At 33.7% G+C, this 27,301-nt stretch overlaps 2 protein-coding genes across 2 annotated transcripts in view; both read right to left on the minus strand.

Moving 5' to 3' along the window:
- The window catches only part of LOC127860496 (helicase with zinc finger domain 2-like), a 268,978-nt gene that overhangs the window by 133,697 nt on the left and 107,980 nt on the right, over window positions 1-27,301 (minus strand). The gene's annotated exons all lie outside the window — the stretch shown is intronic.
- Window positions 1,147-26,405, minus strand: LOC127860501 (carbohydrate sulfotransferase 15-like). The gene is made up of 5 exons (XM_052398608.1): window positions 26,286-26,405; window positions 10,749-10,905; window positions 7,823-7,994; window positions 3,187-3,331; window positions 1,147-1,940 (listed from the first exon to the last, which is right to left on the minus strand). Exons 1-5 carry the CDS (start codon window positions 26,368-26,370, stop codon window positions 1,747-1,749), a joined length of 753 nt encoding a protein of 250 aa, XP_052254568.1. The 5' UTR covers window positions 26,371-26,405; the 3' UTR covers window positions 1,147-1,746.

A 27,301-nucleotide genomic window follows, 5' to 3' on the forward strand; every position in this document is an offset into this window, starting at 1 on the left:
AGAATATTAACATTCACTTGCATACTACATTATTAGTGCAATCACAGACAAATTTATACATACACCAAAAACCAAACAAGGAGAGAACAGTAAAATCAAAACTGACAAACAGGAGAAAAACATGCAAGTATTATCCATTAAAACTAGACATCAGTTTTGTCCAAGCAAAGGACAGTTGTAACATATTTAACACAGCATATGACGATTTAAGAATTAAATCCACCTCGAAATGCATAGACATCGAAAACGAAAAACTAAGAAAGCCAGGCGGATAAAAACCAATATGCATATAAGAATGGAAGAAAATTCTATCAAAAATTTAAACCCTGCATGAACAAAAAAAACGTCAGCACCAAATAATGATATATCACACAAAGTAATCTGTATCAACAGCTTCAGAACCATAAAATCTAAAAATATGTGTAGAATAAACCAATGTAGATAAGAGAATAGCAGTACAGAACTTTAACCTGTAAAAAAGTATTAATTTAAAATAAAATGCTGAAAATGCACAAAATTAAGATCAAAAATACATTATTATAAAGTTATCATCTATTCAATTTTCAAATTATCAGCTCTAACATATTGTTTGGCAATTCTTTATAATATAACAATTAATGTTTTTTTTTGTTTCCGGCATATAAATTACGTATCTGAAAAGTCAAATATGGAAATCCCTTGAAAATGGCGTCGTTAAGACGAGGAGGGACTTCATCATTGAATCTCACACATGTACTTTCCTAACATAAAAATCATCAATCGTCGACGATATAAAACCGATTTATGTATGTCAAAGCATGCTATGTAATTATGTTAACAAACAACAATCACTAACCTAAAAATTAATTAGAAAAATAGTATTCATTTAAATATTATACACGTAACAAACTATCATTCAGTTCATATACGATGGATTAAAAAATAAGTGCGTACAACCCCATTAATTGTGGATTTTATAATTATAATAATGATAATAATAATAATAATAATAATAATAATAATAATAATAATAATAATAATAATAATGATAATAATAATAATAATAATAATAATAATATTAATAATATTAATAATAATATTAATACATCTTGAAACGCAGATGATGGGCAAGTAATTCGTTCTTTTTGAAAGAATTGTGTTGCCATATGAAAGTTTCTGTCTAAATAATTGATTTGAAGTGTGTGTGTTTTGTCGTTCAAATTTTTTGCCTGTAGGGGACCCCGTTTCCAATGGAAAAACGTATATGTTTTTTTTTCAAATGGGATCCGAAAATTCCCAATTAAAGGTTAAAAAACATATAAATAAATCTCAACATTGAGTTCATCTAACAGCAAGCTCTGGAAGTTAAACCTTAGTAAATGTATTCACATCAATTTTATTCTCAATGTTTAAGCATTTGTTAATAAAAAGGCAGCAACACTTATTTCCCAATTTAAGCCAAAACGACGCTAATTTTTCCAAATCCAAAGGGACCCGCACCCATTCCCAAAATGAGGAAAAAACACTGGTTTCATTATTGAAATCTAAGTATGAACATGCTTGGGAACATAAAATGAAACACTATCGAACTAATAAACGGAAACAATCTGTGGCGGAAATAAAATAAAATACATGTTATCTGAGATATGGTCAAAATCTAAAGAACTATTTTTTATAAAACCACGAGTAGGTGTATCCCGCTCAACGCATTATAATATGCATCGATTAACAATGTTTCAAAGCCAACACAATAAGCATCTTCGTCATTCAAGAAGTATCCATATATAAAAACTGAGAATCTCCCGTCAATTCCGCCATTTTTTCGTTGAAAGGTTGGTAGAATGACGTCAGCAATTCACGTGTCTCCTTCAACATAGGACCCTTGTCTTTATACGAGGCCTTTCGAATGTATCGCTCCGGGGATTTCACAACACTCTGCATTTCCACGGCTGTTAGCTCACCTGTGTAAACCAATTGAACGCTTTATTTAAAACACTTATATTTTGTTTGAATTGGACTGGCTCTCGTGTGTTAATAAAATCTGTATGATGATTTATTTACAGAAAATTGAATTTAGACTGTGGTAAGGTGTCCGGTGTGAACGAAGTATGCATGGTTTGGATGCTTGATCAACGAGACCTTGCATCTCAACTGGGGGTAAGTTCTGCTGTCTAAATAATAATTAGGATGTGTTAAATGCTTTATTCGTTGGAATGTACATTTGCAGTGTGTAAATAAATACGAAAAATGCATGTATTGAACGCCTTTTCCATAAGATCTTTCGTTTTGACTGAGACTTAGCTTCGATATGAAAGTACATGTTTGTTTCAAATGCTTTTTCCATTGGACTTAAGGGATCTTTTCATTTACAAAATTAAAAAAAAGTTGTTTCAGCAAATTTTCGGTTTAGTTATGATATTTGAGAGGAAACAGAATTACTGAACATTTGCCATTGTCTAATGTAGCCATTGTATGCATCTTTTGACGATTTAAAAGCCTAAAAATTATAAAGCGTTGCAACGCGAAACGATTGAATAATTTGGAGGGTTCTGTTGTTGTCGTTTAAATCTGTGAAACTACGAAGATGCTTATATAAGGTATAAAATACGCATTATATGTATGCTTGGCAGGATAGCTCAGTTGGCTAATGCGTTTTTACTTCAGGATTCCAAGGGTCACTTTTTCCTTTTTTTAATTTTATTTTAGATTTTTTAATGGAACTTTTAAAATTTAATGTTTACATTTATCAATATAAAGCATTTAATGGCAAACTTCAAAACATGCCAAAATCTGTGAAAAGGCCCCTTTCATTTTGACCGAGAATAGACTCTGTTGTAAAAATGAAAGCTTGTTTGTTTCAAATGACTTACTCTGACATAGGAAAAGTAATACTATGTAAAAAGTTAAAAAAAATTTTTTAAAGTCTTCAAAGTTAGGTAAGTCCTGCATGACTGACTAATGCTTTCAGCGGATCGTCACAATAACACTACATGTTGAGCAAATGTGCATGTTATATGCATAGCAGGCCATACGCATTAACTTGAGAATGTATTCAAACTTAGTTGTAATCGCATATTCATATAAAACACTTTTATTTTTATGTTTCTGTTTTTTGCACAACAGTTTACTTGGAAATATTAAATATTAAAATACGTTTTCATATAAGATTTAATTTTTCCGTATTAGAAACATGACAAGTTTACTCACGGAGGCCAAGGAAATTGTAAACCATCTTCATTGTCCTTTCTTTGTCCTTCATATCTTTATTTTGTAGCACGAGGATGTTGTCACGTGAGAAAAGTCGCGTCAGTTCTTGCCAGTATATATAATAAATTCCAAGTTGCACCTGTATCTGTAAACAGTGGTAAGTGGAATATCTTTTAGAAGGTTCAAAAGAAAAAATAACTGCTGATATATTTCTTAGTCACTTTTCCAGAGTTCTTACGTCAGTGTTCTTGATCAACGGCATGGGTATTACTATTAATAAGGATTAACAAAAGCAGCGATTTTAGCAAGCTCTGCTTTGGTAAGAAAACACATGTTGTCACATTGTTGTTTTTTCAATCTCTAGTACCAAGTTATTACATTGAATAAGCATGTAGATCAATCGTATTGAAACGTTCACGGGTGTATACAAAAGGTTGCGGGATCTTTACCAAATACATTTTTGTTGCAATTTTTACATCGAGCGCTTTTTCAAGCGCCCCAAAGCTCATAAGCGGGTCAAACATAGATATGAAGCTGTTTATATTCGTAGATATGTTGTTGGTGGTGTTGCTTCAACTTTCAAGAATATAAATATTCGACATTGTTATATGCCCACACGTTATTCTACTCTTGACAATGCGGCTTACACTCTAAAGAACATGTGTAAATGCAAATTAAAAGTAATGTGAATCGAACAAATTGACCCTTCAGCCAGACACACTTATGTTCTGATTCAGGGTCGTTCAAAATGCCTTCAAACAATTTGAGAGTGGTATCTGATCATCTTGAGTGACGTCCTGTTGACTATTCTATCCGTTTTAGCACTCAATAGTGTGCTGTGCTTGTGCTCACGATTAAATCATAAGTCTAATAACGCATCGTTAACCGGGCATTTTGGAATGTGTGAATTAACCAATCGTATATAATATCAGGTCTTACAGTTCTGCCTATATTGTTTTATTGGTTTTATGCTTTGTTGTACTAATATAAAAGTAGTGAATAAACAAAACTTCTCTTCTGATATATGTTTCTGCAAATTTGTCGTTTGCTTTATTAGTTTTGTAACGTCGTTTGTATTGTTATATCGGAAAAGTCCAGTAGGAATAGCGTTGATACGTTTACACTTTATAGTCATAGTCTTGAAGCGGTTTTTTGTGTTATCGTTACAGCCATAGACGTGTAGCGGTGTTTGTATTGCGATATCACTTACAGTCTTAATTAGCTTGCATGGTTCGTATTAATTCCAGGTAGGTATAGGCATATTATTTTAAGTGAATTTGCATTGCGATATATGTTCTAGTCATATACATGAAGTGGTTTTTTGTATTGCGATATCTGTTATCGTCAGAGTCTTGTAGCGATGTTTGTATTGTGATATCTGGTATAGTCATAGTTTTGTAGCGGTGTCTGTATTGTGATATCTGGTATAGTCATAATCTTGTTGCGATGTTTGTATTGTGATATTTGGTATAGTCAGAGTCTTGTAGCGGTGTTTGTTTTTGTGATATCTGGTATAGTAATACTCTTGTAGCGATGTTTGTATTGTGATATCTGGTATAGTCATAATCTTGTAGCGGTGATTGTATTGTGATATCTGGTACAGTCATAATCTTGTTGCGATTTTTGTATTGTGATATTTGGTATAGTCAGAGTCTTGTTGCGGTGTTTGTATTGTGATATCTGGTATAGTAATACTCTTGTAGCGATGTTTGTATTGTGATATCTGGTATAGTCATAATCTTGTAGCGGTGATTGTATTGTGATATCTGGTACAGTCATAATCTTGTTGCGATTTTTGTATTGTGATATTTGGTATAGTCAGAGTCTTGTTGCGGTGTTTGTATTGTGATATCTGGTATAGTAATACTCTTGTAGCGATGTTTGTATTGTGATATCTGGTATTGTCATAATTTTGTAGCGGTGATTGTATGGTGATATCTGCAAAGTCATAGTGTTGTAGCGATGTTTGTATTGTGATATCTGGTATAGCCATAGTATTGTGGCGATGTTTGTATCGTGATATATGGTATAGTCATAGTCTTGTAGCTATTTTTGTATTTTGATACATTAGTCTAGTAGGAATGAAGGTCCACGGTGCATGATTGGATGCTTTTTTTAAACATGCTGATGATGTTCTACATTGTTTTGGGTAAAAGAAAATGTTTGTTCCCAAGAAAAATTGCATGCCCATGGGGTCTAAATTCAAGATGGCCGCCAAGATGGCCGACCAAAAACATAGGAAATGCCGTTTTTTTCTCAAATGACACAAACGACATATATTTTTACATGATTTTGGTAAGCCTTTTAATTTAAGCCATTAAAAACATATAATTCTTATTAAACAAATAAGTTTTTGGTGAAAAATTAAACATTGTATGAAAAAATGACTATATCAATAAAAAAAAGGTAAAAAAACATGTGTTTTTGTCCTTTTAACATGTTTCAATTTGTATCTTAAACAGTTTAGATACAATTATTATCATAACTACATTTATACACACCTATGGGACTAAGGAATATAAATATATAATATTTCGTGTGAATATTACAATATAACTGTATGACAAGTTAAGTGGGTGGTGTAAATGACAAAATATAAAGAAAAAATGCCCATTTTGCATATTGATATATTTTGAGATATACGAGGCTTGTTAACTTGTTATGTTTATGTATTTTGATTTGTTTGATACTTTTAAGTGTATGCACATTGTTATGCCCCCGGTAGGGTGGCATATAGCAATTGAACTGTCCGTCAGTCCGTACGTCTGTCTGTCCGTCCGAAAACTTCATCATTGGCGATAACTTTTGCAATATTGAAGATAGCAACTTGATATTTGGCATGCATGTGTATCTCATTGAGCTGAACATTTTGAGTGGTGAAAGGTCAAGGTCATCCTTCAAGGTTACAGGTAAAAAAAACAAGGAAAGTAACAAACTTTGAAGGGAGATCATTTTTATTTATCATTTGGCAGGTACAGACCATTTCACAAGGGAAGTGACATTTTTTAAAGGGATATAATAATATTTTTTTTAAAGCGGCGCAGTATGGGGCTTTGTGTTTTTAACAAACACATTTCTTGTTTTTAAACATAACTTTCATGTTCATTTTATTATAAAAATAAAGATAAAAATCATTTATTATTTATCTTCCCTTGGTTGTTTTTTTTACCTTTAACCTTGAAGGATGACCTTGACCTTTCATCACTCAAATGTGCAGCTCCATGAGGTACACATGTATGCCAAATATCAAGTTGCTATCTTCAATATTGCAAAAGTTATGGCCAATGTTAAAGTTTTCGGACGGACGGACAAACGGACGGACGGACTGACGGACAGTTCAACTGCTATATGCCACCTTACCGGGGGCATAACAATGTGCATACACTTAATTAAAAGTATCAAAATACATAAACATAACAAGTTACCAAGCCTCGTATATCTCAAAATATTTCATTATGCACAATGGGTATTTTTTCTTTATATTTGTCATTTACCCCACCAACTTTTCTTGTCTTACAAATCACGGTTATATTATAATATTCACATGAAATATTACATATTTATATTCTTTAGTCCCATAGGTGTGTATAAATGTAGTTAGGATAATAATTGTATCTAAACTGTTTTACATACAAATTGAAACATGTTAAAAGGACAAAAACACATGTTTTTTTACCTTTTTTCATTGATATAGTCATTTTTTTATACAATGTTTAATTTTTCACCTAAAAACTTATTTGTTTAAAAAGAATAATATGTTCTAAATGGCTTAAATTAAAAGGCTTACACAAATCATGGAAAATATATGTTGTTTGTGTCATTTGCGAAAAAAACGGCATTTCCTATGTTTTTGGTCGGCCATCTTGGCGGCCATCTTTGATTTAGACCCCATGGGCATGAAATTTTTCTTGGGAAAAAACATTTCCTTTTACCCAAGACAATGTAGAACATCATCAGCATATTAAAAAAAGGTTCCAATCATGCACCGTGGACCTCCGTTCCTACTAGACTATATGGTTTAGTCAAAGTCTTGTAGCGGTGTTTGTATTGTGATATTGATGATAGTCATAGTTGTATGCCACTATCTGTGTTCTGTTGTCCCTTTCACTCGTAGAGTTGTATCACTAATTAGACGATGCGCACATAGAAAACGATTCAACAATAAGTAACATTATTATATTTGTTTTTATTTATGATAAAGTTAAACATGCTTAAATTATAAAGGAAAACGATTAATAATACTAATTTTTTGATTCTGGTAATCATCATGCTGCAAAAAATCATTAAAAGATGTTTGCATTAACGTGTGCTCAGATTTAGCACTATTCAGTGAAGAGACAAGACAGTTGGTAAAATTGCAAAGATTTTTGAAAAGCCGCACTATCAACAAAAGATATTGTTAAATGTACGCACAATTTTCTCGTAATGTAAAACCGCTTTTTCGAAATGTTTTTCATCTTGTAGGAACTATTAAACTGAAGAAAATACTGACAGGATTGTGTGGCTTTATGTCAAATGTTTATAAGTTTTGTGTCTTGAATCTTGATAGGCCACCGTTAAGTGAACATACAAGTTAATACATTCATGCAAGTATATAATAAAACTAATACGTCAAACAATACCAGAGATGTCTTACCTTCGTGGTGTCGGTAAGTGAGTGGTCGTACACACAACTGCGGACAGTGCGGCGTTCAAAACATTTTCTGTAAAGATCGATGCCTTCCGTTACAACCTCATGAAAGTGCGCGGGGCCGACGTCGTTGCGGTTCTGTATATTACCAAAATCGTGGAAGTATTCCGAGTAAAGTCTGGAAAAAAAAGCTGAGAATACTATTGAAATATAAACACAAAGAAATTCCAGGACTCTGTTTTTTTCAGGACGGCACAACACAAATACGAGCAATAAACACGAACATGTGTAAAACAATTGCGATCAGCGAATTGTTACCGTCTATGTGACGACAGTGCGTTAAAAGCTAGGTCAACCACCAGTCATCAGAAACTTTTCATACACATTTATGTAAAAAACAAACACTGTGATACTTACAGAAATGCTTTATTGTACCTTCTGAAACTTTAAATGCAGTCTTATACTATACACTATACAAGACTGTAGTTTGGTGTCACTCTGTTAGGCAATTGGTTCCTTGAAACTAATAAAGTGCCTCGTGAAATCATAGGCTTTCTAACTTGCTTGGGCAACCGAAGTCGCCTCACTTTGTTTATGTGTGTGTAAAGGTTTGTCACTGTAATAAGTTCATACCCAATAAATACATGTGGTTTGTCATTGTTTAACGAATATCCGTGGTTGTTTGTTCGTCTGTTACATTAAATAGAGTGAAAGTGTAGATTTTTAAAAATCAATTACCGTAGTAAATGATCAGCTTAACAAGTTCATAAAATAAGACCAATATATTGCTAACGCATATGTTATGCCGTTAATAAAACTAGGAATAAAACTTTAAATAAAAGAAAAAATACTAATAATGTATTATAAATTCTAAGTTGCACAACACATAGACTTGAATTATTTACTTAGCAAGAAATATGTCCTTCCTGATTTATTTACAAAGCTATAGCAGCTGTGAATGTCGAGTTTATTTCGCCATTCACGCTTTCATTTTAACAATGTTGCATGCTTTTTTGGTGAACCGTACTTTATGATAGTGTGCTCCGCACGTTATGGTTATCGGAATGCATTTGCAAATATGAAATCGATTAATGCGATCCATGTTTGTGTTTAAGTAACCTTATACTCCAGTATTACGATTTTCCTATTAGATGATTCGTTGATAAGTTAACTATACGCCCTGAACCGAGATTTCTTTATAATAGATCGTTTGCTATGAAGTTCACGCTGGGTAAATAAAAACTGATGAAGACGAACGACAAGAACAATATCCTTTACGCTATGCTTTGGCATCATAGCTATGCCGTGTAAATATAGATACACTTATACAAAGTATAATCAGAGGGGGTAATCACGCGATTATCAAGATGGCGACGTCCATGCTGAGGCAGGTGTTTTTTGACGTTTTACACCCTTCATTACTTGTATTATTATTTTTAATTCCGCTCACTTTCCAGCCGTATCAGCAAGAGAGTTACTGGCGTTCATTTCATTGTAATATTCGTTCTATATCTCGACTTTACTCGCTGCGAAATTTCTTACCGGGATGACGTAATTAAGGCTCCACTAAGACAATTTGCTGGGAATAAAGTTGAGATATAAAGCATATTTACATACGAAATAAACGATAATCACATTTTTACTGATATGACTGGAAAGTGAGCGTCATCTAAAAAAATAAACAAAAGTATTACTTTTGTTTATTTTTTTAGATGCCGCTCACTTTTTAGACACCTTTTAAAGTAATAAAGGGTATAAAACGGCGAAAAAAACCTGTCTCGACACGGTGGTCGTCATCTTGATTGCCACGTGATTACCCCATCTGATAATGGTGAAATGAAACTCCGTAAACATTATCAGGAGATAAATTCTTATTAGACCACACTAGCCATTCATTTAAGACAAGTGACAAATAGCCTATGAAATACCTGACGATAAATATCACACGACCTAGAACATGCAATTGATCAAAGCTGGAGTCACCGCGCTAGAGCACAGGTGGTTAGCGTGTGGCTATGATATTTATTATAAAAAAAACATCATTTATAATGGAAAAATAGCCTTGTTATATATACATATATCCCATCGATAGCCATCATTCATATGTACTTTAAGTTTTCCTTCAATAAATAATATTGCATACTTCAATTGTTTATGTACAGCAAAATATGTGTTTGATAGTGCATTTTTTCAGAGCAGTTGAATTTTGGTTATAATTTAATTAATTTTCATTCAAAATTATGTTTTTACTAATTAATATAATAGCCACAAGGTAACCCACCTGTGCACTGGAGCGGTGAATGCAAAGCATTGAGGAATTAACTGGCTGATTTACGGGTCAAACCTCACACTTTGCTCAGAATTTATAACTAACATACAAGTGTAACTTAACCTAAAATAATTATTATTTAAATGAAAAAGTAATTGAACAGAATTGAACATCTATTTTATTGTAATGTAATTACTCATTTGTTAATTATGCACAAAGGCAGTATATGATACAACTTTCTGAGACAATATGAAATGAAGTAAATACACATATCAACGAAAAACATTCTTGTTTGCGAGATTTGAGAAAGTAGCAACAACCACAGATCATCGTTATGTATCTGAGGATGACACCGTAACGCAGGATGTAAACAACTCGATTATATAGAGAGGATGTATGTCAATTGTCATGAATATTGACATCATGGGGAGCAATCAATAGACAATCTAAAATACATAAATATGTGGTAATCGCCTTGAAAACGTTTAGTACAAAAGAGAGGGATTAAGCCGGTTCTTTTAGCAATTCATTCAAAATAACATGTAATGCAAACATGAATTAACTTTATAACCCAATGTAAATACAAAATAAAGGGATAAAACAGGATAGAGTAGAAGAAACATATCATTCGGATAAATTCTTAAATGGTGGGTATTTTTATACCTATCTATCGGATCTCTGAAGGTGATGATTATTTTTGCGGCCGGCAAAATATGGTGGATATAATCAAGAATCACGTATCTAGGCTCATCAGCATTCTCGTTGCCTGGCATTGTCTGCCATTGAGAGTTGTTGTGAAGGTTGGAAGGACTGGCTTCTCCTACGTGAAAGAATATGTTAATGATATTATATGGTAAGTAACTGTAGAAACCATCGCTGAGATGTACAGAAATTATTTCATTAACTTGCGTGCAATAAAGAACATTTTAGAGCATGCACAACTATTAGTGATGGAAGATCGATATCCAAGCCACTTCTACGTCTGTGTACCAGAGAAAGGAACGAGGTTCAATCATTACCCTTGACCTATTATACTGAAGTACGGTTAGTGCATAACAACGGAATGTTGTTGTGTTTTTTTCAATCCGCGACTGAACTCATTTTCAGTGATAATTAAATACCTTTTAAATTATGTAAAATACAAATTTAGGATAAACGGCGAAATCTAGTGGAAAGGCAAAACAAATAAGGCTCAGTAAGTCAGGGTTTTTTAAACTTTGAACATTTACCACACAAACATTTTCTGTCTAGATTAAGGAAAAACAAATTGCATGAATACACTGACCTTTACAGCTTTCTTGTTTGACAATTTAAAACATCAAAATAATCAGATATTAAGTAATGTTAATAATAACAATCATCTTATTGTTTTATAGTTTATTAATGCCAACTTGACCGGTACCGGGACTTTTCCAAAGAGGTGTAAAAAGGCGCTGTAGATTTTATGAATCGTGTTTTAATTCAAATGGGTAACATTTAGTCCAAACGTGTTGACAAAATAGTACTTTATACTTAAATTAAGACACATGGATGAAATAACAGAACATGGATGTGCATATGATTGTTTTTTTTTTGTTATAAGCATTGGATAAACGTTGTCATTGAGGTAAGCCCTGTCGTTTATCAATTTTTATCCCATAAACAGATGAAAATCGATAGTATAACAACGATCGTATACAAACACCTACAGAAAACCAATCTCAAATACCTCAGTGGGCAAAATCTTTAATAGAAGACATAAAAAGCATAAAACTATCCGTAGCAAAAATTGACGAAATTGTAAATTTCTGAATAAGTTGAACATGAAAGTAGAAGTGCTGGAACAAAACGTGAAATCCAGCGAAGCTCGAACAAAATAAATTGAATCAGCTTCTCAATTTATGAATAATGAATTGGAAGACACCAGGCAGAAAATCAAATCCACCAACACAGAGATCAAAAACATTAATAAACATCATTAAGAACTAGAAGAAAAGATACAAAACATTAAATTGCAAGCATATAAATAGAGCAAAAAACGAACGACCTACAAGCAAGGAGCATGAGAGAAAATCTATTGTTCTATGGTTGCCCCGAAGTGTTAAATGAAAATTTTAAGGGGACTGTGAAATCCATAATTTCAGAAAAGCTTCGAATAGTGGAGAATATAACATTAAACAGAGTTCACAGATTTGTTAAACCAAGTAACGGAAATTGCAGACCGATAGTGTCAAAATTCCACTACTACCAACAACGAGAATTGGTACGGACGACGGCTATCACCAAAACAAATGACCTCAAAATCACCGGGCTGGGCATCGGAATTCAGCAAACCAAAGCAGTGCTGCAGCAGAGGCGGGAAAAGAACGCTCTTTTCAACCGTGAAAAGAGTGCCGGTAAACAAGTGAAGTGGGCCGGAGCAAAACTTTTATCACGCGAAAATGGAAGCAGTCAGTTCAGGGAGGTTACACACTAGGGCAAGGAAGGGAAGTTACATGTTATAGCGTGGAACGTGAATGGACTTGCCAGAAAAATAAATGATGTTGACTTTCAAGAATACGTTAAAAATATGATTAATATTACTTTCTGAAACTTGGCTAAACAAAAAGCAACCGATTAACACTGACATTAATGGGTATATTAGCTACCATGTTTACGGTAATAAACGTTCTGGTACAAACAAAGGTCGCTTTAGCTGTGGACTTTCAATTTATTATAAAAATGAGTTATCAGATAATATATCCATTGTAGAAACTAATCAATATGGAATTGTGTGGCTAAAATTAAAACAATATTTGTTTTCTGTAGAGTCGGATATGTATCTGTGTCATACTTACATCCCACCCGTCAATTCGAAAGTTTTAATTTACCAAGATTTCGATTTTTTGATGAAATTGAGAAAGGGGTTGAGAAATATTGGCAGCTTGGACAAACATGCATACCGGGTGGCCTCAATTCCCGAACTGGTAACTTATCAGATATACTGGAGTACGATAAGTACCTTGACTGTTTTGAAGAATTTGATACAGAAAATACAAATAAACATTTCCCAGTAATACGCAACAATCCGGACAAGGTAATTGATTGTAACGGTGAAAGGCTTATAAATCTATGCAGAGCTACTAATCATATTATCGTTAATGGTCGTCTCAACAAAGAGCAGGACAATCAATTTACTTTCGTCTCAAATAGAGGCTTGAGTATAACAGATTATTTTATTATAAATGCAAACTATGTTGATAATATTAACTAATTTTAAATACTCAATTGGCAAAACTTTTCTGATCACGCAGGTGTTTACTTTTCTTTAAAATGTAAAACCAAAACTAGACATATTACAACCGGTGAATACAAAGAGGAAACTAAACTTGTTTTTAACTCAAGTTTTGTTGAAAAAATTCAAGACTCATTGGAAGAGATTATCAATTTGTTAAATGAAAACAATGAAAATATTAATTGTGAAATTAAACATTTAACTAGCTATATTTATGACAATGCAGTAACAATTTTTGGAAAAAAGAGTAAATATTAACCACGACAAAAATTTCCGAAATAAAGCAGATTCCCAGAAATGGTTTGATTATAACTGCAACACAGCTAAAAAAGAATTCAAACGCGCACGAAACATATTCAACAAATAAAAAACAGATGAAAACAAAACACACCTTGTAAATATGAGAACAAAGTACAACAAAATACGAAAGAAATCTAAAGCAAAATACTAAAAATCAGAAGGAAAAGAACTTGAAGACATAGCAAAATCAAATCCAAAACATTTCTGGAAATCCTTAAGAAAATGCTATAAACAAGCACCAAACAAGGATGACAGTATAACAATAGCATACTTTTATACGCACTTCAAAAAACTTATTAGGCGAACAACCCGAACAAATAAATGAAAATGTTGCCACCACCGAATCTACGGATATTGATTTAGATAAAGAATTCACATTGCATGAGCTCAATGCAGCCGTCTTCAATCAAAAAAATAACAAGTCTTGTGGGCCTGATAATATATCTTCAGAACAAATTATATCATCGTTATGTGTATTAGGACCACACCTCCTAGCAATATACAACAAACTTTTCAACCATGCCGAATACCCGGAAGACTTGGGCCTCGGATACATCCTCCATATATATAAAGGCGGGAAGTCAAATGAAACAAAATAACTATAGGGGTATAACCTTAAATAATATCCTAGCAAAAATATACTCACAATTGCTACTCAACCGTTAAACAAACTGGACAAACAAACACCAAAAAATCATTAACTGCCAGTTTGGTTATCAAAAGGGCAAAAGCACAACAGATTGTATATTTATACTAAACGCAATTATATCCAAAATAATAAACTCAGGTCAAAACTTATACACCATTTTTATCGACTATCAACAGTGCTACGATAAAATCAATCATACACTTCTTTGGCAAACATTGATATCGGAAAATGTGAGTTCAAAAATGATAAACGCTCTTAAAGGGATGTATAGTATTGTAAAATCAGTAATTAAATTCAATCATAACTTGTCCGACCCTTTCTCGATACACCAAGGAGTGAAACAAGGTGATTCCAGTTCATGACTGCTCTTTATGATGTTCGTTAATGACATGTTGGAGAACATAAATACATATTTAGATGGTTTATTCACTATAGACGAGTTGAAATTATTTCTTATTTTATATGCTGATGACCAAATTTTATTCGCAACGTCACCAAACTCACTACAACACATGCTAACAGACATAGAAGCATATTGTAATGCATCGAAATTAAAAATAAATACAGCTAAAACAAAAGTGCTAATCTTCGAAAAAGGAACACATTACACAAACATCGATATCTTTCTGTATGGCGAAAAACTAGAAGTCGTTACTTCTTTTAAATATCTGGTGGGAATACTTATTAAAAAACGGTAACTTTAACAAAATGCATAGCAGACCATGCGTCAAAATCAATGCACCTACTTTTCTCAATGCTCAACATGTATGAATTCAGCACAAAAAAGCAAACTCAAACCCGTTGATATCTTAGTAGCATCAATTTTGAATTACTCGTCTGAAATATGGGGTACTACACAAGCGAAAGATATTGAAGCCGTACACACGAAATTTTTTAGGAAATTACTGTGTGTAAATAAATCAACCAACCTTAGCGCGTTGTATGAAGAATTAGGAAGAATACCCTTTAATGAAATACGAAAAATAAACATCATTAAATACTGGTTTAAACTACTATCATCAAATGAGAGTAGCTTGATCAAAATCACATACAATATGCTAAAACACGATACGGACAATGGACATACATACAACAATCAAAACTGGGCATACCATGTTAAATCCATTCTTGACAGCATCGGCATGTCCGAATTATGGATAAACCAAAACATAGCCGAATCTCAATTTATAAAATGTAAACAACAAATATAAGACACTTATACTCAAACATGGCACGCCGATATTAACAGCTCTACCCGTCTCTCTACGTACTGTTTATTCAAACATAGTTTATCGTGAGAAAGTTATTGAGACAAAATTAATGAACCAAAATATAAATTGCCAAATCAAATCAAATCAAATCAAATTTTATTTTAAGTCGTTACATGTCTAACAAAGAAACATTAGCTACGAATAGCTATTAACCGACATAAGCAGATTCCGTTTATCATCGCATAACCTAGAAATAGAAAGGGGGCGATACAATAATATTAAAAAAGAAAACCGTAAGTACAAATTATGTTATATAAATACTGTAAAAACTGAGTACCATTTTTTACTAGTTTGCCCCATATATACGCACTTAAGAAGAAAACTTTTAAAGTCACAGTACTGCAGATGGCCAACAATTTCAAAGTTTCAAAGTCTGATGCCCAGTGAAAATAAAACTATACTTAATAGTCTAGTAAAGTTTATACGAAGCTTCAAATTTACGACGCCTACTAGATACGTAATTAGTCTTTTAGAACGTAACAACCCTTTAACATTATTCCATCTTTTATTTCACGCACAACATACCTTAACTCAAATTCAATTTCTCATTCCTTATAAATTTCAATAGCATTATAAACAATGCTAATTTGTTTCCACTCAACTTGGTGTTTCATTTTGAATTTTTTTAATGGCTAAGCTATTAATAATTTATGATATTATATCAACTTTCAGAAATTGTTATTTTTTATAAATAACTATAACCATAATTCTCGTATTGAAATAATTTGATTTTTAATTATTTTTATAACTTGTTGCTGTATACTAACATAATTTTTAGTGAATGAATACTGTACTTCTTAACATTACATTGTTGTCAACGTTGAATATATTTTTTTCAAACGAATATATTATATATTTTTCGCACTTACACCAGATGTTCAATTTAACACTTAATCCACATCTGCCATGACTTGAATTACTTGTATATATAAAATGTACATGTGTAGGCTAAGAGCTTGTATAAGCTTTGCTGAAATAAATGTTGTTGTTGTTGTTTGTTGTTGTCATATAAACTTGAGCTGCTCTTTGCTATCGGTTTTTTAGATCAGGGTATTTTCTGACTGCTTTTAATATATATATAATCTTTATTGATTTATTGTTTTGATATAAATAAGCGTTGTCTCGTTTTCAACAAAATAGCATAAGTGACCTATGTTAAAAATGTTGTTTGTTCAATAAAAAGTTTGTTATTTCATGGACTACTTTTTTATAAAATCTATGCGGAATGACATACTCTGGGTTTTCAAAAAAAAATAGTTTTTTGTCAATCCTCGCGCTGCCATGGTTCTACGCCTCGCATGCTGAACTTGATCTGCATCTAAAACTCACATAATATTCTTTATTTCTTAGGCGACTTCTTTTAAAGCTGAAACAGTGTTGTTGATGTAATTTATAGATTCAGTTGCACAGATCGGATTCTTTTCTGGAATAGTAAATTTGCCCAGGGCCGATATGCTTAAATTGACCAGGCGGATGCGAATAACGGCCCGCTCGTGACGTCAATGTGTCAATATTTTAGTAACGCTTGTATAATAAATGGTAGCGTTTATTATAAATTGTATATATTAACATACATATGCACAGGTTGCAATAACCATACTTGCGTACGTATTCTTAACAGTAGAGATCTCCATATGAACGAAGTTCTAGTTGTTGCGACATGTGTAACGCCGCAATATGATTGCAGCTGATGTAAAGTATTGGACTAAAGGCAACCATTGAAACTTAACCCTCAACCATTTGATAAATTGTGACAATCAGAACATGCATGATGTAATTATGTAATACTGTACTACGTGTCATATTATATTGATAAACACCACAGATTGTCAAGTAGTTCTACTTGAAATAGCTTATTTCTAATTACGAATGTTATATGCAACTATTTTTATGTCCCCCACCACTATAGTGGGGCCATATTGTTTTTGCCCTGTCTTTTGGTTGGTTTGTTGCTTTGTTTGTTTGCTCCAGCTTTTTGCCATATCTTTTGCAATATTGAAGATAGCAACTTCATATTTGGCATGCATGTGTATCTCATGAAGCTGCACATTTTGAGTGGTGAAAGGTCAAGGTGATCCTTCAAGGTCAAAGATATACCTTCAAAGCGGAACAGAAGGGGACATAGTGTTTCTGACAAACACATATCTTGTTTAATTCGGAAACAATATTACTCTATATTTATTGTAAATCACGTTTAATCTTAGTAACATAAATTAAATATGTTATTTATACATCAAGCATCCATTTCTTTGTGTGAGTTTTTGCACAATATATTATTAGATTCTACACATTCCAAATTACAATTGTATTCGCCACGATAAAGATAATCGAAATGGTGGTGGATTATTAATGTATATTACATGTAATAAGACAACAAAGACTTCACCTATATGGAGGCTCTTAAGAATCATGTTGGATTGAAATTATGTCACCTACAACTAAATTATTCGGAATAATGTTAATATAAGATCACCAGATTCTTTAACTGATTGGACATTGGCGTATGATATCATCTTCAAAAACGCTATTTACTTTTAAACATGGAAGTTTATTATATTATGACATTTAAAAATATTTTTATACGACAGAGAAATGTATAATTAAAATAAATCTTATGCTTTTATGTTAAAATTGTTGCACACAACAACGAAAATAAACATGAGGAAATTCTCTTCTATCGAAACATGGGCAAAACTAATTTTAAGTCAGCCTTTTTCGACATAACCAGCTTTTTCATTCAAGGAACTGAACATTTGATAACGGGTGTACTTTTATCATCTTTGCCACTTAAGTTCACACATTCACCCGCCGTCTGATAGCTCCCTTATTTTAGGTAACTCAATTCTTAAATAAAAATCAGTTCTCACTTAAATCCCCCCCCCCCCCCCCCGTGTACAATTACATAAATTCTGTTTATTTTAAATTAAAATATGGAAAACTATTTTTATTATTTTCGTGCAAAAATTCATGAACCAGTTTTCCAATTAATATATGAAAGACATCTCCAGTACGATAAAAAAACATCTTCAAACGATACCGATTATTATTAATAATATTTTCTTCGTTAAACATATTGGGTATTTTACTAGATTTTACTATTGCAGGTTGTTATGAAGGATAGTGATGTGTAACCTAAAAATATTGTTTATCTTTAATAGTGTACTATAACCATTTAATCGAATGTTTTACTTGTGTGTAAATCAATCGAACCAGAAATAGTTATGCCATGCTTCGAGAATAAATGGTGAAAAACAATGAAATATAGTCCTTTACCCCCACAGGTGACACTTATAGATATCCCCCGAACATTTAATGGTAGCAGAGCGTGGTTTGTGTAAAATTGATAACACGGAACAGTGAGGGAAACTCTGTCAAATTTGTTACAGAAAAAGTGTCATAGTAGTCGGACGTGAAAAATATTCGGACAAAATAGAAATGCCTGGCTCTAAAGGTGAACCTGGGGAAATGGAGGATGAGGATAGGCATCTACAAGAGTCTAGAATAGTGGAGCTTAAGATGCGAAAGTCTAGATCGAAAGCTAACTTCACTAGAACTCGAAATAAACTAAAAGAAGAAGTAAATAGTGATACTGTAGACAAAAGTGTCATGAAAGAGCTTTTAGACAAACTTGAATGTGCTATGGATGAGGCAATTGGTACAATACATGAATTAGGAACAGAGTATAAAGTTCAAAAAAGAACCCAAGAAATGATTGATGTCACTAAGGAAATAGAAATTATAGAAAAATCCTATGATGATATCATGATTGAATATGAGGAAGCTCAGACCGAAGTATCAAGTACCAGGAGTGGGCAATCTGTTAAAAAAGAACGTGAAGGACAACATGCAGAAAGCAAAGCTAAGAGACAATTGGACACAGATTTGACGCGTCAAATGAAACGTGTGTCGATACCTGTGTTTTATGGAAAAAAGTCTGAGTACCAATTCTGGAAAGCGGCATTTACTGCATGTATTGACAAAACGGAAACGTCCCCAGAATACAAATTTTTGCAATTAAGGCAATATTTAAAAGGTGAAGCTTTGAAATCCATTGAAGGACTTGGACACTCGGCTTTGGCATATGAAAAGGCCAAAGAGAGGCTTGATAGAAAATTTGGAGGAGAAAGGAGGCTTGCAACTAAGTTCATTGAAGAAATAGAAAGATTTCCTACAATTAGGTATGAAAGCGCAAAGGCAATAGAACAGTTCGCAGACTTACTAGATATCGCGTTAGTGAATCTGAAAGAAAATAAAGTTGAAGACCTGCACAGCGGATATATGTACCAGCAGTTATTGAAAAAGTTGCCTGAAAGCATGATATCCAGATATGAAAGATGGTTGTTTGAAAACAATAAGAAAGAATCAGTAGAACTGTTGAATGAATGGGTTTTGAAAGAGGCAGAATTTCAAAACATTGCGGTGGAGGTAAAGCACGACCTTGATGGCAGAAGTAAAAAAGAGCAAACCTTTTGGGTTAATTCGACACAAGACAAACCAAGACCAATTTGTTGTAAATTGTGTAACCAAGAGCATAGAATAAACAAATGTTTGCAATTTGAAAAAATGGATGTGCCAACCAGATGGGAAAAGGCGAAAGAACTGAGACTGTGTTTTCGTTGCCTTGGGGAAAACCACAATGGCCGGACATGTAGAAAAACTCAGAGGTGTGATATTAATGGTTGCACGAAATTACACCACAAATTATTACATCAAAGTACATTTAATCCAAGGGCCGAAGAATTCTCCCCAGCAGGACAAGATAGGACATTCATAGGAACACAAAATGTTCCTATGTACATTGCTCTTCGTACAGTTCCTGTTGTTCTTTATGCCAACGGAAAAAAATCACAGTAAATGCATTACTCGACGATGGATCAACGAAAACATACATTAATACAGAAGTGGCAGCAACTCTGAAACTCAGTGGAAAAGTTGAGAAAGTGAAAGTGAATACATTGAACAACAAAAGCGAAAGTTTTGAAACAATGTCAGTCAGTTTGAACATTGAAAGTTTGAATGGCCAAGAGAACATAGAGATTGAAGCATCAGTTCTTGATAATGTTACTGGTTCTCTACAAACCATAGATTGGAACAAACAAACCTCGGTTTGGCCACATTTGAAAGGAATACATTTTCCAAATATCAAAGAGAATAGCAAAGTTGACATGCTGATTGGATTAGATCAAGCTAGACTGCATTCTTCGCTTTATGAAGTTCATGGCAAACCTGGTGAACCAATCGCTCGACTCACTCCGCTAGGTTGGACATGCGTAGGCCCTGTTCAGCAGGTTTCAAACCATACAAACATGTTTTCGACATACTTTGTGAAATGTGATCAGTTAGATGAACTGGTAAAAGGTTTTTGGGAAATTGACAACTATGGTCAACAGAAACAGTCAAACTCATTTTCCATAGAAGACCAGAAAGTTATTAAACAGACTGAAGAGACAATGATTGTCAACAATGACCACTATGAAGTTAACATACCTTGGAGGAAAAATCCTGCCGAGTTGCCAAACAATAGAAAAATGGCTGAGAGACGACTCAAACTAGTGAAGCAGAAAATAGAAAAGGACCCATTTGTAGCAGAAACATATAATAGAACAATAGAAAAGTATGTGGAAAAGGGTTACCTTAGAAAAGTATCTGAATCAGAAGCACAGGACAAACTGAACAAATGGTATCTACCTCACTTTCCAGTAGTCAAACCAGAAAGAGAAACAACCAAAGTCAGAATAGTATTCGATGCATCTGCCAAGTACCAAGGTGTTAGTTTGAATGACACTATAAATACAGGTCCAAAACTACAGAATGAACTATTTGATGTTCTGTTACGTTTCAGAAAACATGACATCGCGTTGGTATGTGACATTAGTGAAATGTATCTACGAGTGGGTATAGCTGAGACTGACTGAAGATATCACAGAGTATTATGGGATGAAGATGAATATGAATTTAATACACTAGTGTTTGGTGTAAATGCATCACCATTTCTGGCTCAAATGGTTGCTCAGACAAATGCACGAAAGTATGCAGACATTTATCCAGCAGCTGCAGAAACTGTATTGAAATCCACCTACATGGATGACTCGATGGATTCAGTCACAAGTGAAGAAAAAGCCATAGAACTCTATCATCAATTGTCTGATTTGTGGTCAAAAGCCGGTATGTGTGCCCGAAAATGGCTTTCCAATTCCAAACGTGTTCTAGAGAATATTCCGCAAGAAGATAGAGCATTAGAGGTTGACATAGACAGTAGTTATTTGCCATTAACAAAGGCTCTAGGAATTTATTGGAAGGCTGAAGAAGACAACTTTACATTCAAAGTGAAAGAAAAGGACACTGAAATCCAAAAAATAACAAAAAGATGTTTGTTGAAAAGAGTAGCAAGCTTGTTTGATCCTTTAGGATTTATAACTCCTTATACAGTCTTGGGGAAAATATACATTCAAAAATGCTGGTTGAGAGGATACGATTGGGACGAGGAGGTAGAAGAAGAAATGTCGGGGAAAATTAGACATTGGTTAAGTGAGCTGACAAAGCTAAACCAGCTTGAAATTCCAAGAAGTATGTGCTTTGAAGTTGAAGCAAACAAACAGTCACAGTCACACTTACACGTATTTGTGGATGCGTCAGAGAAGGCGTATGGGACAGTTGTGTATGTGAGACATTCCGAAGAAAACAGTGTTTCAGTAAAGTTTATATGCAGCAAGTCGAGGGTCGCACCGCTGTCTTCAGTGAGCATACCAAGACTTGAGCTCACAGCAGCAGTACTGGGATTGCGAATAGCATTGACTGTGTTAAAAACTTTAGATTTACCAGAAACAGCTGTTACCTATTGGACTGACAGTGCAAATGTCATATACTGGATACGAAATGAAAGTAGACAATTCAAGCCATTTGTGTCAAATCGGATAGGTGAAATCCATGAAAATAGTTCTCCGAAGCAATGGCGACATGTTCCAGGAAATGATAACCCGGCAGATTTGACATCAAGGGGCACAACAGCTGAGAAACTTGTAACAAGCCAGTTATGGAAAAACGGTCCAGAATTTCTACAAGAAGCTGAGGATAAGTGGCCAAAGAACCTGCCAACTGATGAAGTCAAAGACACTGAACATAAGAAAGAACAAAAGAAATCCAATGTTACCAAAACTGATGAACAGGAGAAAGAAAGTATAAAAGTATTTCTGAGCATTGATGAACAAGACGACAGGTTGAATGCCTCTAGATACTCTGATTGGTTGCGTCTAGTACGAGTATATGGTTGGGTGAAGAGATTTATAGAAAATATGAGAGAAAGAAATAGTGAAAGAAGAAATAAAATGAAAGTATTGACAGTTGAAGAACTAAAAGACAGTGAAAATCTGATAATTCACAGAGAACAGGTTAAGTTCTATCCAGAAGAATACAAGAACTTAGTTAAGAAAAAGCCACTACCAGTTTGTAGTAAACTCCTTCCACTGAATGTGAAATTAGATGAAGACAATGTGATGAGAAGTGATTCGAGGTTGACAAATGCAGACTTTTTACCATATGACACTAGATTTCCAGTAGTTTTACCAAAGAAAAGCCATGTGACTAAACTTTTAGTGAAACATTATCATGAAGACGGAAATCATTATGGTACAAATCAAACATTAGCAGCTATGTCAGCAAGATATTGGCTCATGGGTGGAAGAGAAGAGATCCGAAGTTGGGAAACTGTGTGCAATGGTTGCAAAAGATTGAAAGCTAAATGTTCCAGACAAATAATGGCCCCATTACCAGCAACCAGGGTGAAGAAATCCATGAGAGCGTTTGCATATTGCTCGGTTGACTATGCTGGACCATTCATCACCAAGCAAGGTCGGGGAAAGGCTAGGCAAAAACGATACTTGTGTTTGTTTACCTGTCTATCTACAAGAGCGGTACACCTAGAAATAGCATTTGCCTTAGACACTGATTCCTTCCTAAATGCGTTTTACAGAATGTCAAGTCGAAGAGGATTTCCAGTTGAAATATATTCTGACAATGGAACAAACTTTGTTGGAGGTCAGAGAGAGCTAGAACAGTTAGACAAGGACAGAATAAGTGAAGTGTGTAGTAAACACAAGGTCAAATGGCACTTCAATCCTCCATTAGCTCCACATTTTGGAGGTATTCATGAAAGTATGGTGAAAAGTGCTAAAAGAGCCATATTCGCAGTCCTGAAAGAAGCAGACGTTACAGACGAGGAGCTGTTGACAGCGTTAACTGGGGCAGAAGGGCTCATAAACAGTCGGCCAATCTCCTACCAGACAGCAAACCCTACAGATGAGACAGTTCTAACTCCAAATCATTTTCTTCATGGTCAACTTGGAGGAAACTTTGCCCCAGAAGCAGTAGACACTACGATATTCAATATCAACAGACGTTGGCGATATGTTCAAGAAATCGTCAAACATTTCTGGCATCGTTGGCTACGAGAAATAATACCAATCTTGGGTCGCAGGAAGAAATGGCATGTCCAATCAAGAGATATGCAAGTTGATGACATAGTGCTGGTTATAGAACCAGACAAACCTCGTGGTCAGTGGTCCTTGGGCAGGGTCACACGTATCTATCCAGGAACAGACGGACATACTCGTGTTGTGGATGTGTTCATGAACAAGTCGACGCTGAGAAGACCAATATCGCGGTTGTGTCTTCTGGATATTAGCGAGTCGTAAACTGATATGAAGAACAGTGAAATTGTTGTCATAACTAACTTTGTCATTTAAGGTCATAAAAACATGAAGAAAGTTGTGTTAAAGGGCATAATAACTCCCTAAAGCTTTCTTTTCTAATTTAGGTTAAAGCATTTATGGTCAATAAATATCTTTTTAGAGAGGCATAGTGTTAAAGGGCAGAATAATCCCATTGCCTTCTCAATATAAATCCTTAGAGTTTCAGGAAGAAACCAGAGATAGTAACATTTATTGCCATGGGAACGAGACTGTACAACCTAACCTGGAAGGACGTACCAATTGGAAAGACGTCAAGATTATGATTGTATACTTTGTTTTGTGTTTTTATATTACATATAATGTTCAAAGTATGGCTATTATGTTTAAAAAAAAAAAATTAAAAAAAAATAAAAAAATTATTGCATTAAATTGTAATTCAACTTTGGGAAATATTTGGAATTTGATTCATTAAGAAGCTACATTTACTTTGTATTAGATTGAAATGATAGTGAGTTTCAAAGAATGGCTTTGTATAATGAACATGTAAATGAGAAATTGTACTTGAATTAAAGTTCTAGTTGTTCTTGAAATTTCTTGGATTATAAGATGTGGTGTACATAGATTGTATTTTTCTTTTGGTTATGTTTAATTATCATGGACAGAGAACATCCATTTTATACTGCAAGAATAGATTTGAAGTATGTTGTTGACTAGACATAGCTGAGACTCATTGTTTGTTGTTTACAACATATTTGTGCAAGTGCTTGTATATGATACCTATTTGTCTTGGAGAGTCATTGAATTACATCTAAAATGACATATTTATATAGAAAATATTGAGATACATGCATTTTGTAATGGTGACAAGTTCACAATGGATATGTATGAATAATTTAAGAAAGATATTCTTGATTAGACATGTACTTAGAATTGTTGTTTAGTACTGGGTAATGTTTCATTTAATTTAGAACAAATGATGCTTATGTGATGATTTGTTGATCAAACAGGAAAGTTTGAGAAAATATACTGGTTACCTGTTGTAAATTTCTATGGATTAATTTGGATTCAAACCAAATGTACATTTTTATGCTTCTGTTGAAATGAATATGCATCTCAATAGATGTCGGCTGTCAGATATAGTGACAATTGTGAAGAAGTGAGTTAAGGTATACTTACATGTATGCTTATCAATGTTGCAAAGTAGATTGATATGATATGTACACAAGTATGTTGACATATATAATACTTGTAGCATTGTAACTTTGATGTTAAAATATAGTCATTGTTGCCATTTAATCATTATGATATATAGTGTTAATGGATATTGATATAGAAAAGTCGCAATTCGCAAAAACTTCCACTGCACTAGACTAATTTGTTTGGTATCATCGATAGTAAACTTAACCAAACTAATATTCTCATAGGTTTATCGACAATGTGAATTAAAGCAAAATAGTTGCTGCATAGTGAACATTAATGAAGATCGATTATAAATGTGGTTATGTTTGAACAATATTTGTTAGTGTGTTATTATCTGTTGTCTTGTTTGGTTGATGGCTAGGTTCCATCAACGTAGGGGGGTATGTTATGAAGGATAGTGATGTGTAACCTAAAAATATTGTTTATCTTTAATAGTGTACTATAACCATTTAATCGAATGTTTTACTTGTGTGTAAATCAATCGAACCAGAAATAGTTATGCCATGCTTCGAGAATAAATGGTGAAAAACAATGAAATATAGTCCTTTACCCCCACAGGTGACACTTATAGATATCCCCCGAACAGTTTTCCAATTAATATATGAAAGACATCTCCAGTACGATAAAAAAAACATCTTCAAACGATACCGATTATTATTAATAATATTTTCTTCGTTAAACATATTGGGTATTTTACTAGATTTTACTATTGCAGGTGAAGAGTGCTTTGAGTCTGCTATCATCTTCGTTATTATTTTTTTCCAACTACCATTATTGTATATAGCTACTTAAGTAATGTTCTGATATCTGATGTAACAACTATTACCTAGATCTGTCTACCTGTTATTGTCCGTTGGTTCGTGATGCTTCCGTTTGGCATCAGTTCTGCACCTTTGTACACCTTGTTTGCAGCCTTGTCAAACATTGAGATGTAAGCGCTGAAATCAGCAGTTTTGTTGTCCTCTGAAATATATCATGGCCATTGTTTATATCGTTTTACCAATTTTAATCGACTAGACATCAAACTGGCGTGTTATACAAATTTGAAAGAAAGACCATGCAATTTTTAATGTTTAAGATTGCTTTTTGAAACTTAACATGTATTTTCCTACTTAAAGGTGTGATAATTATGTAGTTGTTTGATAGAAACGTACAAAAATAAACATTTTCTATACTGGAATGCTGTCAATAAAAAGATAACGTTATCACATACAACATTAAGTTTCAGAGTAATATAATTAATTGTGAACGTAATTACGTATAATTTCTTAACAGGAGCAACCACGTTGCACGTCCATCTTAATTATTGGTCGAAATCGCTAGTATGTGGGAAATCACAAAACATCTTTCAATGTCAATAAAAGTGGAATAGATTTAAAGTCGAATCGATGGTTCCATCGAATTATATCGAGCCGAATCCCCTCCAAGTCAACGAGATTCTACTAGTATTACAAACCTGGATATCGTCTTATTACGTATAAGTTACGCTGAAAGGTATAATTGCAAAGCACCCATTCTTATGCTTAGCAATTGTCATTTATGCAGTAATTCCATTAATTTCTTTTCAAAGATTCAGTCGTTAATAAAACCTATCATAGGATCGTTTAAAAGATGGCGAGATTTATGGTTGGAATCGCACAAACCAGTGGCTTATACAAATTAATCGCCCAGAGTCATACTTGCAATAACGTTTTCGCGCACAATGCAACGCTAAAAGATCAATCGTTATACGTCGTTAGACCATAAGAAGTCAAAATCCTCTGTGGATTCAAACCTGTGAAACATTGAAGAAAAGGTCCAGAAGAAAGAAGAAAGGGTACAGAAGCGAAAAATTTTAACCAAAATCAGAAGGCCTA

The sequence above is a fragment of the Dreissena polymorpha genome, chromosome 15 (assembly GCF_020536995.1).
Source record: "Dreissena polymorpha isolate Duluth1 chromosome 15, UMN_Dpol_1.0, whole genome shotgun sequence".
In the NCBI taxonomy this organism is placed as follows: domain Eukaryota; kingdom Metazoa; phylum Mollusca; class Bivalvia; order Myida; family Dreissenidae; genus Dreissena; species Dreissena polymorpha.

What these genes read in the sequence shown, in the direction of transcription:
- LOC127860501 (XM_052398608.1), bottom strand. Translation starts at nt 26,370, where the DNA reads ATGTTTGACAAGGCTGCAAACAAGGTGTACAAAGGTGCAGAACTGATG. An exon ending in GAACCAACGGACAATAACAG is followed by an intron (nt 10,906 to 26,285) that starts GTAGACAGATCT and finishes TCTTTCACGTAG; the next exon opens with GAGAAGCCAGTCCTTCCAAC. An exon ending in TTCAGAGATCCGATAGATAG is followed by an intron (nt 7,995 to 10,748) that starts GTATAAAAATAC and finishes TTTTTTTTCCAG; the next exon opens with ACTTTACTCGGAATACTTCC.